Here is a 13,906-nt window from a genome sequence, read left to right on the forward strand (position 1 = left end):
AAGGGGACTGTGAGTGAGAAAGACAGGAAATGATAGAGAGAGAGATAGAGGAAGAAATAGAGAGAGAGAATGTGGGGCAGGGGGCATAGAGAGAGAGTGAAGGGGGAAGAGAGATTTTGCGTAGAGAGTGAGAGAGAGCGACACAATAGGGACAGAGAAACAGGCGTTGTGTTTGGCAACATTTTTCCTACTGATAATTACAGCAAAGGCCTAAATCAACAAGGTTGTACCTTGATACTAATCCCTAACAAACAAACATGCACAGACATTGTCATGTACTGTTTTGTATCGGTCTGCTGGAATGTCAGTATGCACACGCAGCAAATAGGCTTCCTCTTTAGTTCTTCAAAATGTTTCAGCCGTAGCATTTATTAACCACTTAATTCCTATTTTGTACTAAGTTGTACAAAGGTGCTGTGCGGTGAAAATAGTTATAGATTGTTTTTTTTTGTTACTTGTGAACATTTTTGAACATTGTCTATAAGGACATGCCAAAAATAGGGATACCAGGGTGAAGTGTTTAAGGTAGTTGGTGTAATATGATACCACACCAGACACTGATATTCCAGCCTACCACTTAGCCTACCATTACTTGTTGTTCCGCTGGATGGGCACTGTGTGCTACTTAAAAAAACAAGACATCTGTAGAGGTGGATCACCAGTTTTTCCATGAGAGCCTTCTTCTCCGATAAAATTTACTGTTTTATCCCCCCCGGGTGTGTGTGTCTCTTCTGTTTACTTGAATGCAGTGGCTGTTATAGTAATAACATTAGTTTCAAGCCCCCCCTCCCCTCCCTCCAGTTTCTAGTGTCATAGAACCACTGTGTGATGATTACACTCACTTTTATGGCATACTGTAGGTGAAGGAGCCCTGAGCAAAGTTCATGAAGCATTCGAAGGAAACTGTACTACCTCTTGACCCACATGCAAAGCAATCATTGTTTGTTATAAACAATAATGTTATGTTATAAACAATTTACATTAGACGCCGACCAATGCCAGCGTTCTGTTTTGTAGAGTCCTACACCACCGATTACCGGTGATTTTCCAGAACATTTAACTTATGAGCAAACAAGTAAATATAAAATACACATGAACTCAACTTTATTTTATCTAACTACTTAAGCCCTATTCAAACCTTTTCACAAATAGCAGATCTACAAGATCACAATGTGTCACTATTTGACATGTTGTGAGCTTGTAGATCTGCTATTTTTTGTTTGAAAACCTTTGAATAATTATATTGACCTATAATGTCGATCATGCCCAAAATTGACATACCCCAAATAGGAAAAATGGATGCCGTAGTTAAAAATCTAAACACATCGGCAGTGGTGGAAAGTAATTAAGTACATTTACTTAAGTACAATTTTGAGGTATTTTACTCAAGTATTTTACTTGAGTATTTCCAATTTCCAATACTTCTACTTCTACTCCACTACATCTCAGATCCAAATATTGTACTTTTACTCCACTACATGTATTTGAAAAGTTTAGTTACTAGTTACTTTGTTGATTTTGATTATTATTACAAAACATACATTACCCACTTCAGCTCTGCATACATTTCGGCCGCGTTGCGACGCATTGTGAGCTTGTAGATCTGCTATTTTCAAATTATTTTTATACATTTGAAAACTTGAAATGGGACATTCTGCATAATGAGTACTTTTACTTTTGGTACTTTAAGTACATTTTGATGCCAATACTTTTGTACTTTTACTCAAGTAAATTTTGAATTTTGAGTATTTCTACATTACAGTATTGATACTTTTACTTAAGAAAAGCAATTGACTACTTTTTCCACCACTGCACATCGGCTCTAGCCTGGCATGGCCAGACCAGTGATGTGTTCTACCGTGGTACGCTGTATACGCAGTATGCCCTGTAGATTTTTTTTCGTCGCCACCGTCTACATCCAAAAACTGTTCAAAACAGCGTATCTGATACGGTCTGATACGCTACTGCCCAGCCCAGGAGTGGCTGGGGGGCAGCATGTGTGTAGCCATGAACTCTGAGTTGATGGCTTATCATGTGTGTAGCTATTGTTCTTGAGGTGATAAGTAATGGCTGAGACGGAATTCACACATTAACTCAACGACGCGAATACTAATGAAGTACTAGTCTCTAATCAGGCAGTGATTAGAGTACTTCATTAGTATTCGTGTTACATCGCGTATGCGCGTCATAGCACAGCATAAAAGGCAATGAAATGTTGGTTTTTAGTTCAGTCTGCTCCTGACTCTTGGAAACGAAGATGGGACCAAGACCACCACCAAAAAAGAAGCAGTTCTATCTGATAAGCCTAATCAGCATCTATTTATAACAATCCTTGCATCTAAGGCTAAAAGCAGCTCGGAAGTGGTTGAGTTCAGGTGACATCAGAAACACTAGAAAATCAGTACAAAGCATATTGCGTGTGCAAAATGTTTACATTTAATTTTTCTGTCGCGCGCGTGCACATTTTTTACATTTAATTAATTATAGACGTGCGCATGTGCACATGCCGTGCGTGTGGGAGGCAGGGAATAATCATAGTATACCCTCCAAAAAAATCTAGAACACACCACTGGGCCAGACTAATATCACTGCGTAGATATTAGTCTGGAATCTTTGTGTGGAACCTGCATTTCCGAGGGGCAAATAAAAAAAATGCCTCTGGTAATAAACCCACCCGATATTTGCATACTGGGCCCTGATTGGTCCCTCACAACTTCGGAGGGAGAGAAATACAATCTCTATTGAGAGGGGCCAGACCTAATCTGCCAAGGGCAATTTTTGTTTTGCAATGGCAGATTTGGAACCAGGCTACATCGGCTCAATTGAGACAAGAATGGCCGATATATTGGCTAGAGTGGTATGCCGGCCTGGCTGTAGTTGACATTGCCGATCACTGAAAGCATTGACTTTATCAGTCATTGCTTTTACAGATGAAAGGGCACGCTCACATGCAGATCAACTGGTTGATATACTGATGTTGACTCTCTGTACATACAGTACAGTATGCCAACCACATTATGCATGTATTATTGGTGATACATTGTAAATTATACCTGTGCCTATATTTTCTTTATATCTAACTACATGTTTATCCATATTACTATCGATACTCCGTACATACGATATCTACTATATGCCCATTTTATTGGAAATAGATTCCACATCATATTTATGCCTATCTTTATATCTGCAAATGGTTTGTACCCTATATACTAACCCGGTCAGTCCAAGTGCAGATGGCCAGGTCAGTCTTTAGGTCCTTTTTATCAGTTTATCTACTGATGGCTTATATACATTATGCACACCTGACCAATCCAGGCGCAGAGGGCCAGGTCAGATGTTAAGTCATCTTTATACTGTCTTTTATATTGTAAATCTATTCTAACTCGTACTCCCCTATGACTTATTCTGTACTTGTTCTCTATCCTTACCTGTATCTCGGTTTCATTCTTACTGCGGTGCTGCTTTGACAACTGAATTTCCCTTGGGATCAATAAAGTTCTATCTATCTATCTAAGAGCGGCATCCAGGAATGAGATGCGTTTTTGTTCACGCCTCTTGACAGCCTGTCGTTAAAATGTGTTGATTTGTGACTGTGCGAATACAGCTTTATTCAAACCCCTGTGGACGTTCTCTTTATAACCACAAAAGACCCGTTTTATAAACATTAAAATAAAATAAAAAGCCCTGGCAAAAAGACAGATGAGTGGGGGGAAGTGAGACATGATGAATGGTTTAGCTGTAGATCAACTGGTGGCGGCATTTCCTGTTTTTTACATAATGTGCTCTGCTTATCTGCAGTGGTCAGGCCCGGTGTCACGGCGGACAGGGGCGCCCCCTCAGTCAAGACTGCCATTTTTTTTTTAAACCTTCTGGTACTTTTTAATTAATAGCGCTAATCCTCAGTGTGTTAAGAAAGTGGTCAGTGGTGTTGTGTGTACTATGAGGGACTGATAGACAGACAGACATGACAAGGACTTCAGCTGCTGTCGGAGCGATCGACCAAATTGTCCCCGATTTGGGGTATGGGCTTCAGATGACCCCTTGATGGAACGTGCCAAAAACGGCAATTGGGAATGGGGTTACAGATTCCGAGAATCAAAAAATAAATACAAAAACGGGCCCGAGGATGAGGCACAGGGTTTCCTAAATCCTGAGGTCTGAGGTGGAGGCATAGGTTCTAGTCTTCTCTGGTAGGTCTGTCAGAGTGATAGGCAGGGCTCCGTGAGTACTATCAGTAACTAGGCTATCAGTAACAATTTTTTTTCAAATGACATGTACCCTCTTTTGTGTCATGACATAATGTTTGTGCAACATAGTCAATTAAATGACACAGAATGTCACGGAAGAAACTCGACTAGGCCGGCACCGTCCTAGTATCAAGTAGTAATAATAATGAAAATAGCAGATGTAACTATTTTCACTATATTTGAAATAGGGCGTAAGTGGTCAATCCATAATGGATTGTTTTCCCTTCTGAGAAATGGGATACAATACTTTGAAATGTGAAAGTTATAATTATCCAAAAATACAAATACTCGAGTAAAGAACAGATGCTCAAAAAATTTACTTAAGTACAGTACTCAAATAAATGCACTTTGTTACTGTCCACCACTGTACAGCAGTGGTTGGCAAAGTGGGGTGTGGGGATCCCCAGAGGGCCTTGAGGGGGTTCCAGCGGGTCCCCAGCAAAATGATGAACAGCATTTTGAAAAATCTTGAAACCCCCCAAAAAACACAATTCTTCGAGGCCAAATACATACAATTGAGGGGTCCTTGACATGAAAATGTTTGAGAACCAATGCTGTACAGTACATAGGAGTAAACCTTGTGCGGCGTGACCTTGACTCTTGATCGCTTTGAGAGAAAAAGAAAATCTGTATTAATTGAATATTTTTTTTTTTTTTTAATTTTATCCCACGATTTTGTAACCCCTATTTTTTCACCCTAGTGCCAATGCCTAAGCGTGTAATCCTGGGCACTACCTTCCCTCTGCCAACCTAGGGAGGCCAGGGCCGAGCTCATGCCTCCTTCAATGCATGAGAGCCGTCTGACCTTCTTATCACCTGACAGGGGAGAGTTTCCCTGGTTGGACGTAGCGCGTGGAAGGAACACGTTATTCCAACCAGTTCCCTTCCCCTCCATCAGGCGCCCCGGCTGGCCAGGGGGAGGCAGTATAGTGACCAGGATTACTGCATGTTTTTTGTGAGGGTACCTACCCTAGGAGACACGGGGAGAACATGCAAACTCCACACAGAAAGGCCCTTTCGCCAACCCCACCTAGGGTGTGGGCACTGATGACGCGGAGGAGAGAACACGCCCCCAGCGTCCCCTGCGGGAATCGATCCCAGGACCTTCTAGCTGTGAGGCGACAGCGCTACCGACTGCGCCACCGTGCCCCCAATTGAATATTTCTAGAAACGGCATGATATATAATATATCTCAAACTAACACACACGCACGCAAAATTACAATACAATGCAGGTTGTGTAAATGTTTCATAAACCTCTCAAGGCAGATTAAGATTATTTTCCTCTTTTTTGCCGATGGGTTCCCACATTGCATAAACCTTGACGTGTAGTATCTATACTTCTGCTCACAGAGAGATTTTGGAGCATCTTAAGATCACACACACACGCGCGCGCACAGCCGCACACACACACACACACACACACACACACACACACACACACACACACACACACACACACACACGTGCAGAGTGAGTGAGTGTTTCATAAATCTCACTGCTCACAGAGATATAATGGACCATCTTACAATAAAACTGCTTCCTAAAGAGAGAATGGGATTAGGAACCATTGAAAGCTAGTGTGTCAATCCAGTATAAATCCTATTTGAATCCCTATGCTCAAAGTGTGAAATGAAACAAGCTGGTGGCTCACAGTCAGTGGTGTAAAGTAACTAAGTACATTTACTCAAGTATTGTAATTAAGTAACATTTTGAGGTATTTTTTCTTTACTGGAGTATTTCCTATTTTCAATACTTTCACTTCTACTCCACTTCATCTCAGAGGCAAATAGTGTACTTTTTACTCCACCACAATTATTTGACAACTTTAATTACTAGTTACTTTGTAGATATCTACTTCTGGTATATATTTTGATGCCACTACTTTTACTCAAGTACACTTTTTATTTGTAACAGATTATTTCTGCAATACAGTATTGATACTTTTACTTGAGTAAAATGTGATTACTTCTTCCATCACTGCTCACAGTTATGTAATATATGTATGGAATGCCATTTATGATTGATGATCTATTGTATGACAATATAATGTTGTATTATAGACAAGTGTCACATTCACATCAGGTTTGGCAATTGTGTTCCTCTTTTCGGTTTGAGCAATGAGACTTATGATGCAGAGAGGCAGGGCCAGCTGTAGTTAAAAGAAACTGTGAGCATTCCCAGCTGAAATGTACTGGGAATGCTGAACAATACTGCATGCCTCCAGCATCGTGCCAGGACAATGCGCAACTATATAGCCTACCCTTTCAACAAATTCAAAAGCTACCGCAATGATGAAATAATGAAATATTCACTGCTTATTCCCAAAATGGAAAAGCTTAACCAACCACTTACCCCTGGGGTCTATACTTTACCCACTCATTGTCTCCCTCTTCACCAAAATCTCTTTGCCAAAAATAGCCTGGCTTGTAGATCTGCTATTTTTGCCGAATGTTTGCCTGTTATGATATGCCAGAATAGGGACGCTATAGGGTTCAAGTGGTTAACCGCCTTAAATATCATCTCATAATTTGAGTTATGGGATAAGTATAAATCTTGATCAACTCTTTCTAATAGCATCTTTTTAAATTGTGAATATTTTTTCTTGCTTTTTTACCTTTCATGTGTGATTTTTCTGTGCAGCACTTTGTGACTTCTGTTTAGAAAAGTGCTATACAAATAAAGTTATTATTTAAGAGAGAAATCCGTTCAGCCACGCTCTCCCATTACAGGATGTCATTTTTTATTTCAGCCTCAGCAAAAATAATAAGAGGTCAAACACTGTGCTGTGACCTTGAGTCTTGACCAATTTCAGAAAAGAATAAGTAAATCCAACCGGTCCTGACCCTACCTCCAACTCACCTGCCAAGCCTGACCCAGATCAGATTAACCATTTTAAGCCCTATAGATACTTCATCATATTACGAAGGGCGAAAACAACCTATCTACAAGCTCACAACCTACCGAGTTGTGAGCTTGGAGATTAATTTAGCCTATAATGACATGAAAATGCCAGGTTGAAAGTGGTTAAAACTGTTTGAGTTATTGTTGACATACAAGCAGTAGGACACACACACAGACAGACAGACAGACAGACAGACAGGCCTGTTGTGCAGACAGGAAGTGTGAATTGGGAATGCACAGGCACTATAAATTACAGCCATTGCTCATATGTTGGCTAACATCTCCCCCTACTGTTGTGTATTATGTTCTTCCTTTTTTACATGCAGCAATGTTACTGTATGAAATGAGGCATTGTCAAATAACTGCTCCCTATTCACTCCATATGTCATATGAACATTAGTGGGTAACACAGTGAATTTGTCCATGGTGAAGCATTCTTCAATGGCAACATAAAGTTGTGTTAAAAAATGTTGTCCGTTTCAGTCAGTAATGATTGTCTGTTGTTCTCTAACTGTGTGTAGGTCACGTTGGGGCCCCACTCCCCTGTAACCTCATAAAGTTGGTGGATGTGGCTGAGAAGAACTACTTTGCTTCCAAGGGAGAGGGAGAGGTGAGTGTGGTCTGAATAAGTGTACAGTGTACATGTTTACATCTGCTTGTTTCTTTGTTTTTGTTTTTGGGTTTGTATATTGTTGATATAAATATCTAAGTACGTATCTAGATATTATGTCTGTATGAATTTAATTTCACCAGAGACCTCACACCAGTGGCCCACTTTGCTGACATTATGTCTGTCTTCCTCTTACTAATCAACCAACCAGGTGTGTGTGAAAGGACCAAACGTGTTCAAGGGCTACCTCAAAGACCCGGAACGGACCGCTGAGACGCTGGACTCCGATGGCTGGCTCCACACAGGAGATATTGGGAAATGGTTACCGGTAAGCATCGCCACATCACACTCCACTTTAAACATATATATTGTATACATTGCATAGTGCCGTCTTGGGCCAATAAAAAAAATACTTAATAAGAAGGCTTCCTGCATGGTTTCCTCCGCCGTTAGTGAATAGTGGGTCAATATGTTTGTGAATAGGTGAATGTAATGCAAATCGTAAAGCGCGTCCTCTCCTCTCCTCTCCTCTCCTCTCCTCTCCTCTCCTCTCCTCTCCTCCAGAATGGCACTCTGAAGATCATTGACAGGAAGAAGCACATTTTCAAGCTGGCGCAGGGTGAGTACATCTCCCCTGAGAAGATTGAGAACATCTACATCAGGAGTGAACCTGTGTCTCAGCTCTACGTTCATGGAGACAGCCTGCAGGTGAGGCCACTCTTACAAAAAGCATGTATGTGGGGGCACGCTGGTAGCTTACCAGGCAGTTAGTGTGTCAGTTCTCCACAGTGAGACCTGTTGCATGTGTACTCTCTTTTTTATACACCACTGGTTCTCAAATAATTGACAAAATACTCATATTTTAATGATAATGTAACATTATTCAATGAATATAGTAAAACAAAAAGTATTCTACGTTAGTTCCATTGATCCAAGGTGGAATACAATTGATTGATTGATCATTAAAATAAGCATGAAGGATTTTACAGTATAGATTGGGGTCCCAAAGATAAAAAACTAGTATCAAATGAGGGTTCCTGGCCTGATGCATATCAAACTAGGGTTGAAAATCACTGGCCTAAGACATGGTCATGGTCTCAGCAGTTAATCTCTAGTGTCAAGAGAAAAAAAGAGTATGATCTATTGTTGTGGAATGTCAGTCCCCAAGGACATCTGGCACATTATCTACAGCGTGGGTTACGCAATTATATGTCATACTGTAAGTCTGCCCCACTCCCCTGGAGTTACATCCCAATTAGACACACCCACGTACAGTACACTCATCACTCTCTGTCATCAGCATCGTAAAATATATCTTGACCTCTGGGTGAACCATGGGGTTTCTAGGACACACACACAGATACACGCCACGCGCACACACATAAGATCACTCACATGCACGCACACATACAAACTGACTCACGTACAGTACATGCAGTGTAAGTGTCTCATAAACCTTGATGTGTAGTAGAACATACATATCTCTGCTCACAGGGAGATAATGGAGCATCTTAGACACACGTAAGACACGCATACACACACACACACACACACACACACACACACACACACACACACACACACACACACACACACACACACACACACACACACACACACACACACACACACACACACACACACACACGCGCGCGCACGCTCGCGCGCAGAGCGTGTGGGTTCCTCCTAACTATCAATCATTTAATTGGGGACCCCCTGGAAGCCCCCTCCAGGGAGTCCCCAGACCCCACTTTGAGAACCAATGCTAACATTTTTTGCCAACGTTTTTTTCCCCTGTCTGGCCCTCTCATCTAGTCCTGTTTGGTGGGCATTGTGGTACCAGATCCAGAGGTCATGCCTGAATGGGCCAAGAAGAAAGGCATGCAAGGATCCTACAAGGACCTGTGCAAAAATACGGTATGAGGCTAACAACTTCATACCTCACAACAAGTTTTTAGTTCCAACATTCTCATTGTCTGACATCCATCTCGAAACGCAGTTGCAGATACTATTGATACATTATAAATAAAGTATTTGCTGTAATTTCATTGTTGTTGGTGCCGTTGTTTGGAGCAGGTGCTGAAGAAGGCTATACTTGAAGACCTGGTGCGCCTTGGCAAGGCTAGCGGCCTCCACTCTTTTGAGCAGGTAGGTAAAGCACAGTGCTTTAAAAAAGAAAGAAAGAAAGTAGTGAATGCTGCTTTCTGACATCACCTGGATTAAAAACTCCTGATTTTCAGCGTCCCAAGCTCAGAATGTGGGCAGGGGCAGTTCACGAGTAGCGTTCTTCCCACCCTCAATAAATTTGATCATGGTGCCCTTGAGCAAGGCAGTTGTGTCGCCGTTGTTTAGTGGCCAACAGTAGGAGAATGTGGTTGCACGGGGAAGCTTATGTTGGAATATGAAAAATACATGGCATGATTACTAAGGAGCATGCATGCATGATGTATGCACAGAAAAAAATAACAGGTAAGCATCTTTCTTTAAAGAAACACTTCATGGATTTTCAGCAAATATTCACTAGCTCAATAAACGTCAGAGAAAATGTTTCCACACAGATTATTTGTCGCATAATTTAACTAAATCTCCTGAGACTCATTAGATAGTCTTCTAGTGTTGGACTACTGTATGCTTATTCCATGTCTTGGACGTGTAATGTATGCTACATATCTCATGGAATTCGCTTTCACATGCATTTGTTTGCTATTTCCCTTTTTAAGGTGAAAAACATCTACATCTACAACGAGATGTTCTCCATCCAAAATGGCCTCCTGACCCCGACGCTAAAGGCCAAGAGGCCTGAGTTGAAGGAGTTCTTCAAAGACAAGATCGAGGACCTCTATAGCAGCATCACCATGTGAAGACTCGCGGATCCCGTTTCCCAACAAGCATCTTAATACTAAGATCCTCTTTGTCCATTAACTTAATACAACCCATTAACTTAATGCGATGAAGAACACGCATCTTAGCTTTTAAATGCTTTTTGAGAGCAAGGCGAGCCTGGGCTGCAACCTGCAATCCACCCAAACAAACAAATGCCCTATCCCGAGCAGCAGCACCCCATTGACACTTTTACGTTAAGAAATCCATGCATCCTTCCACCTCCCTTCTTTTCTGCCCTCCATCAGTTTAAACCCTTCCAAACAAATACAATTTGAAACCTGCTGTCTTACAACAGCGAGCGTGATGTCCTCGTCTGTACTGTAGCTCGGGGAGATGTGTACATGTGTAACAATGCTGACACCTGCTGGAAATAATGGACGTAACAGCCCAATGGACAACCAGTAGACACTAAACCAATCAAATAAGCTGCTGACAGCGGTGCCAGGACGCATGGACTGACAAATCTCCCTAGCTTCGTTGATCACCCACTGATAGAGCGGGCATTGAACTTGTGTCAAACTCAAATGTCGACAATGGACCAAAACAGGGATCCCTCATTGTTCGAGGGTCCGAATTTGCTGTAATGTTGGGAGAATAGCACTCTCCACCTCACCCACTAATCAACGTGTGGCCCGTAGACCTCCATCCTGGGCAAAGCAAAAATTGAGCTACAACCAAATTACAACTCTTTTTCATAAATGTATTAATTTATTCAGATTCATCTCTACATGGCTGTGATGGTCAGTTTAGCCTGCATGCTCTTCAAAAGGCTCAGCCTGTTGTACTGATCATAAAGTTAGCACAATCCACTGTCGACACGATCATTACTTTCTTTTCTCCATCCATCTTTGCACTTAGAGTTTGTCAGGTAAAAGAAAATAAATGAAATAATGCAAATCCAGGTCTCAGGGCAATGCATGCGGTTTGCCCTGCATTGCTGGGGCCCTTACCATGATGAGACTTGAAGAAGATGAGAAAATCTTTGTGGGCATTAAAGAGCAGGTCGTATTAAAGCCGTCCACAGCCACTGCTGCTAGTGCAAGGCTTTGTAATGTAGTCAAGGCCTACAAGCATCATTCACTGAAGGAAGATAGAACAACCATGGACTCAGATATATATAAAAAAGACCCCCCTCCCCCCAGAGTTTACACATAGAATGAGTAATGTATAGGCTTTTTAAGTTGATTACTGTCCCAAAGCATAAACAATGTGGATGTACATAAATGAGGACACCTAGATGTAAGCATATTTATTAAAGCAACGGTTTGACTGGATTTTTTTTTTCTTCCTTTTTTGCGTGTAGTGAGATGGATTGTACTATTTATTTATCTATTCTGCTGTAAAATGGAATCAGAACCATATCCTTGTAATGACAAAGTGCAGCAATAGGGATGAGGGAGGTTGGGGATTGGGAAGAGGGAACTGAAATAAAACAAAGAAATATTCTGGAATGATTTTAATTTTGTGTTGCTTTTTTCTTTCTTTCAGCGATGTTGAAATGCTGTGTTCCTCTTACTTTTGCTGTGTCAAATCATGGAAGAATGTTGTGGGGCTGTCTGCTCATACATGATTAATCGAGTAATCGTTAGGTTGATTTGGTCTTATTTGGCCAAGAATTGTATTAGTTGATTAGATGTTTTGTATGCTTTTGCTATGCTTAACATTTGGTTCCATTTGGTTCCATTTCTACACTCTCAGAGTTAAAGGTGTTTGTCCTTGCAATTAAAAAGTTTGATAACTTTAGGCCAATAGCAGTCATGTGGACAGCCTAACGTTCATTTTGGGTGCATTTCATTTAGGTGTCACAGTGTGCCGTCATGGACAGCTCCTGGACGCTTTCACATCAAAAGGCTTTTCCACATGCGGTAACCGGAAGAATGGGCAGTCTGGGCACCTAAACATTGTGGGCTCCTCAATATTAAATTGGTTATCTTTTCCAAAATGTGAAAAAATAAAGAATAAATGTATGCTTTGGAACATGGTCTGAAATGTAAAGTAGGCTTTACATGATTTCAACGTCCTTGAACATTTGTAAGACCTAATATTTCTACGATTGCTACAAATTGCTTCAAAACCTGTGGGCTAACAGTCATATGGTCATAAACAAGAAGTTGAAAGGTAAATTTAGGTCTGATGATGATGTACCTTGCTTCGGGCCATTTTCCAGTTCTTTTTTTTAAACATTTTGGAATAAATAGCCAATTTAACATTGAGGTGCCGACAATGTCTAGGTGCCCAGTCTTCCTTATCCTTCCATAGTAGCCTACCCATGGAAAGGCCGGGTTTCACCCCTCCAAATTAACAAGTGTGATCCGTTCTAGAACCCACCCGCCTACCGTATCCGCAGAACTAGACCGGATCAACCTGCAAAGCGACTTGAACTTGATCAATTAGCGGCATGCTGTGGTGGTCGCTGCCAATGTAAACGTGTGGCGACAGGACAGGTGGACACTGGGCTCCTGACAGGTGAGCTGCAGACACTAAAGGCCCGTACACACTGCAGGAGATTGGGTCCGAGATTGCTGTCGCCGACATTTTTTGGCGCTCGCCGACAAAACCTCCCGATCTGACGCAGATCGGCCTTTGATCTGCGAGATAATGCTCGCTCTGTGTGAAAGGTTCCGCGAGACGATGTGGCCGCGATTATCCGCTCTGCGACGGCTTTCCGACCGTTTTCAGATAACTACCATGTTAGATATTCAGCTCTGTCCCAGACAGGAGATCGGACAGTATCATACATTATGAAAGGGTCTGCGAGGAGATCCACGCTACAGCCAATGAGAGCACATTACAGCCACCGTGGCCAGGGGAGCGTCGCTGGATCTGACCACAACAAACAGTCCCTACCGCAATATTACCGTCCAGTCCTGTATTAAGTTAACATATAAAACAAAATGAGAGAGTGAGCGAGCCTGGTGGTGGGCTGTTTATTTTAGAGGAATTGTACAGAGAGAGAGAGAGAGAGACAGACAGACAGACAGAGAGTGAGAGCAAGAGCGAGCTCTGTGTGTGTGTGTGTGTGTGTGTGTGTGTGTGTGAGAGTGTGCAGCATGTGCACGCTGTTATGAACAGCGTTGCCAGATGTTGCGAGAGAAATAAGCAACCAGGTCTATGAAAACAAGCCCAAGAAAAGGCCACTTGAGCACTTTAAACCTATTTACAAATACATTGGATATTTGAAAATAGCCGATCTACAAGCTCACAACGCGTCGCAGCTATTTTCAAATAAAAATCTTGAGAAAATTGTGGAATATTTTCCA

General features: G+C 41.8%; 1 protein-coding gene across 3 annotated transcripts in view; it reads left to right on the top strand.

Moving 5' to 3' along the window:
• Positions 1-12,097, top strand: part of acsl6 (acyl-CoA synthetase long chain family member 6) — a 66,893-nt gene extending 54,796 nt beyond the window's left edge. For all 3 annotated transcript variants that reach the window (XM_080436573.1, XM_080436574.1, XM_080436575.1), the window contains 6 exons: positions 7,675-7,763; positions 7,975-8,091; positions 8,328-8,471; positions 9,579-9,680; positions 9,840-9,911; positions 10,484-12,097. In XM_080436573.1, the coding sequence (XP_080292699.1) occupies positions 7,675-7,763; positions 7,975-8,091; positions 8,328-8,471; positions 9,579-9,680; positions 9,840-9,911; positions 10,484-10,624 (665 nt within the window). In that variant the 3' untranslated portion in view covers positions 10,625-12,097. The remainder of the gene's footprint in view (positions 1-7,674; positions 7,764-7,974; positions 8,092-8,327; positions 8,472-9,578; positions 9,681-9,839; positions 9,912-10,483) is intronic.
• Positions 12,098-13,906: the final 1,809 nt, after the last annotated feature.

The sequence above is a fragment of the Gymnoscopelus braueri genome (assembly GCF_963280865.1).
Source record: "Gymnoscopelus braueri genome assembly, chromosome: 8".
Classification (NCBI taxonomy): Eukaryota; Metazoa; Chordata; class Actinopteri; order Myctophiformes; family Myctophidae; genus Gymnoscopelus; species Gymnoscopelus braueri.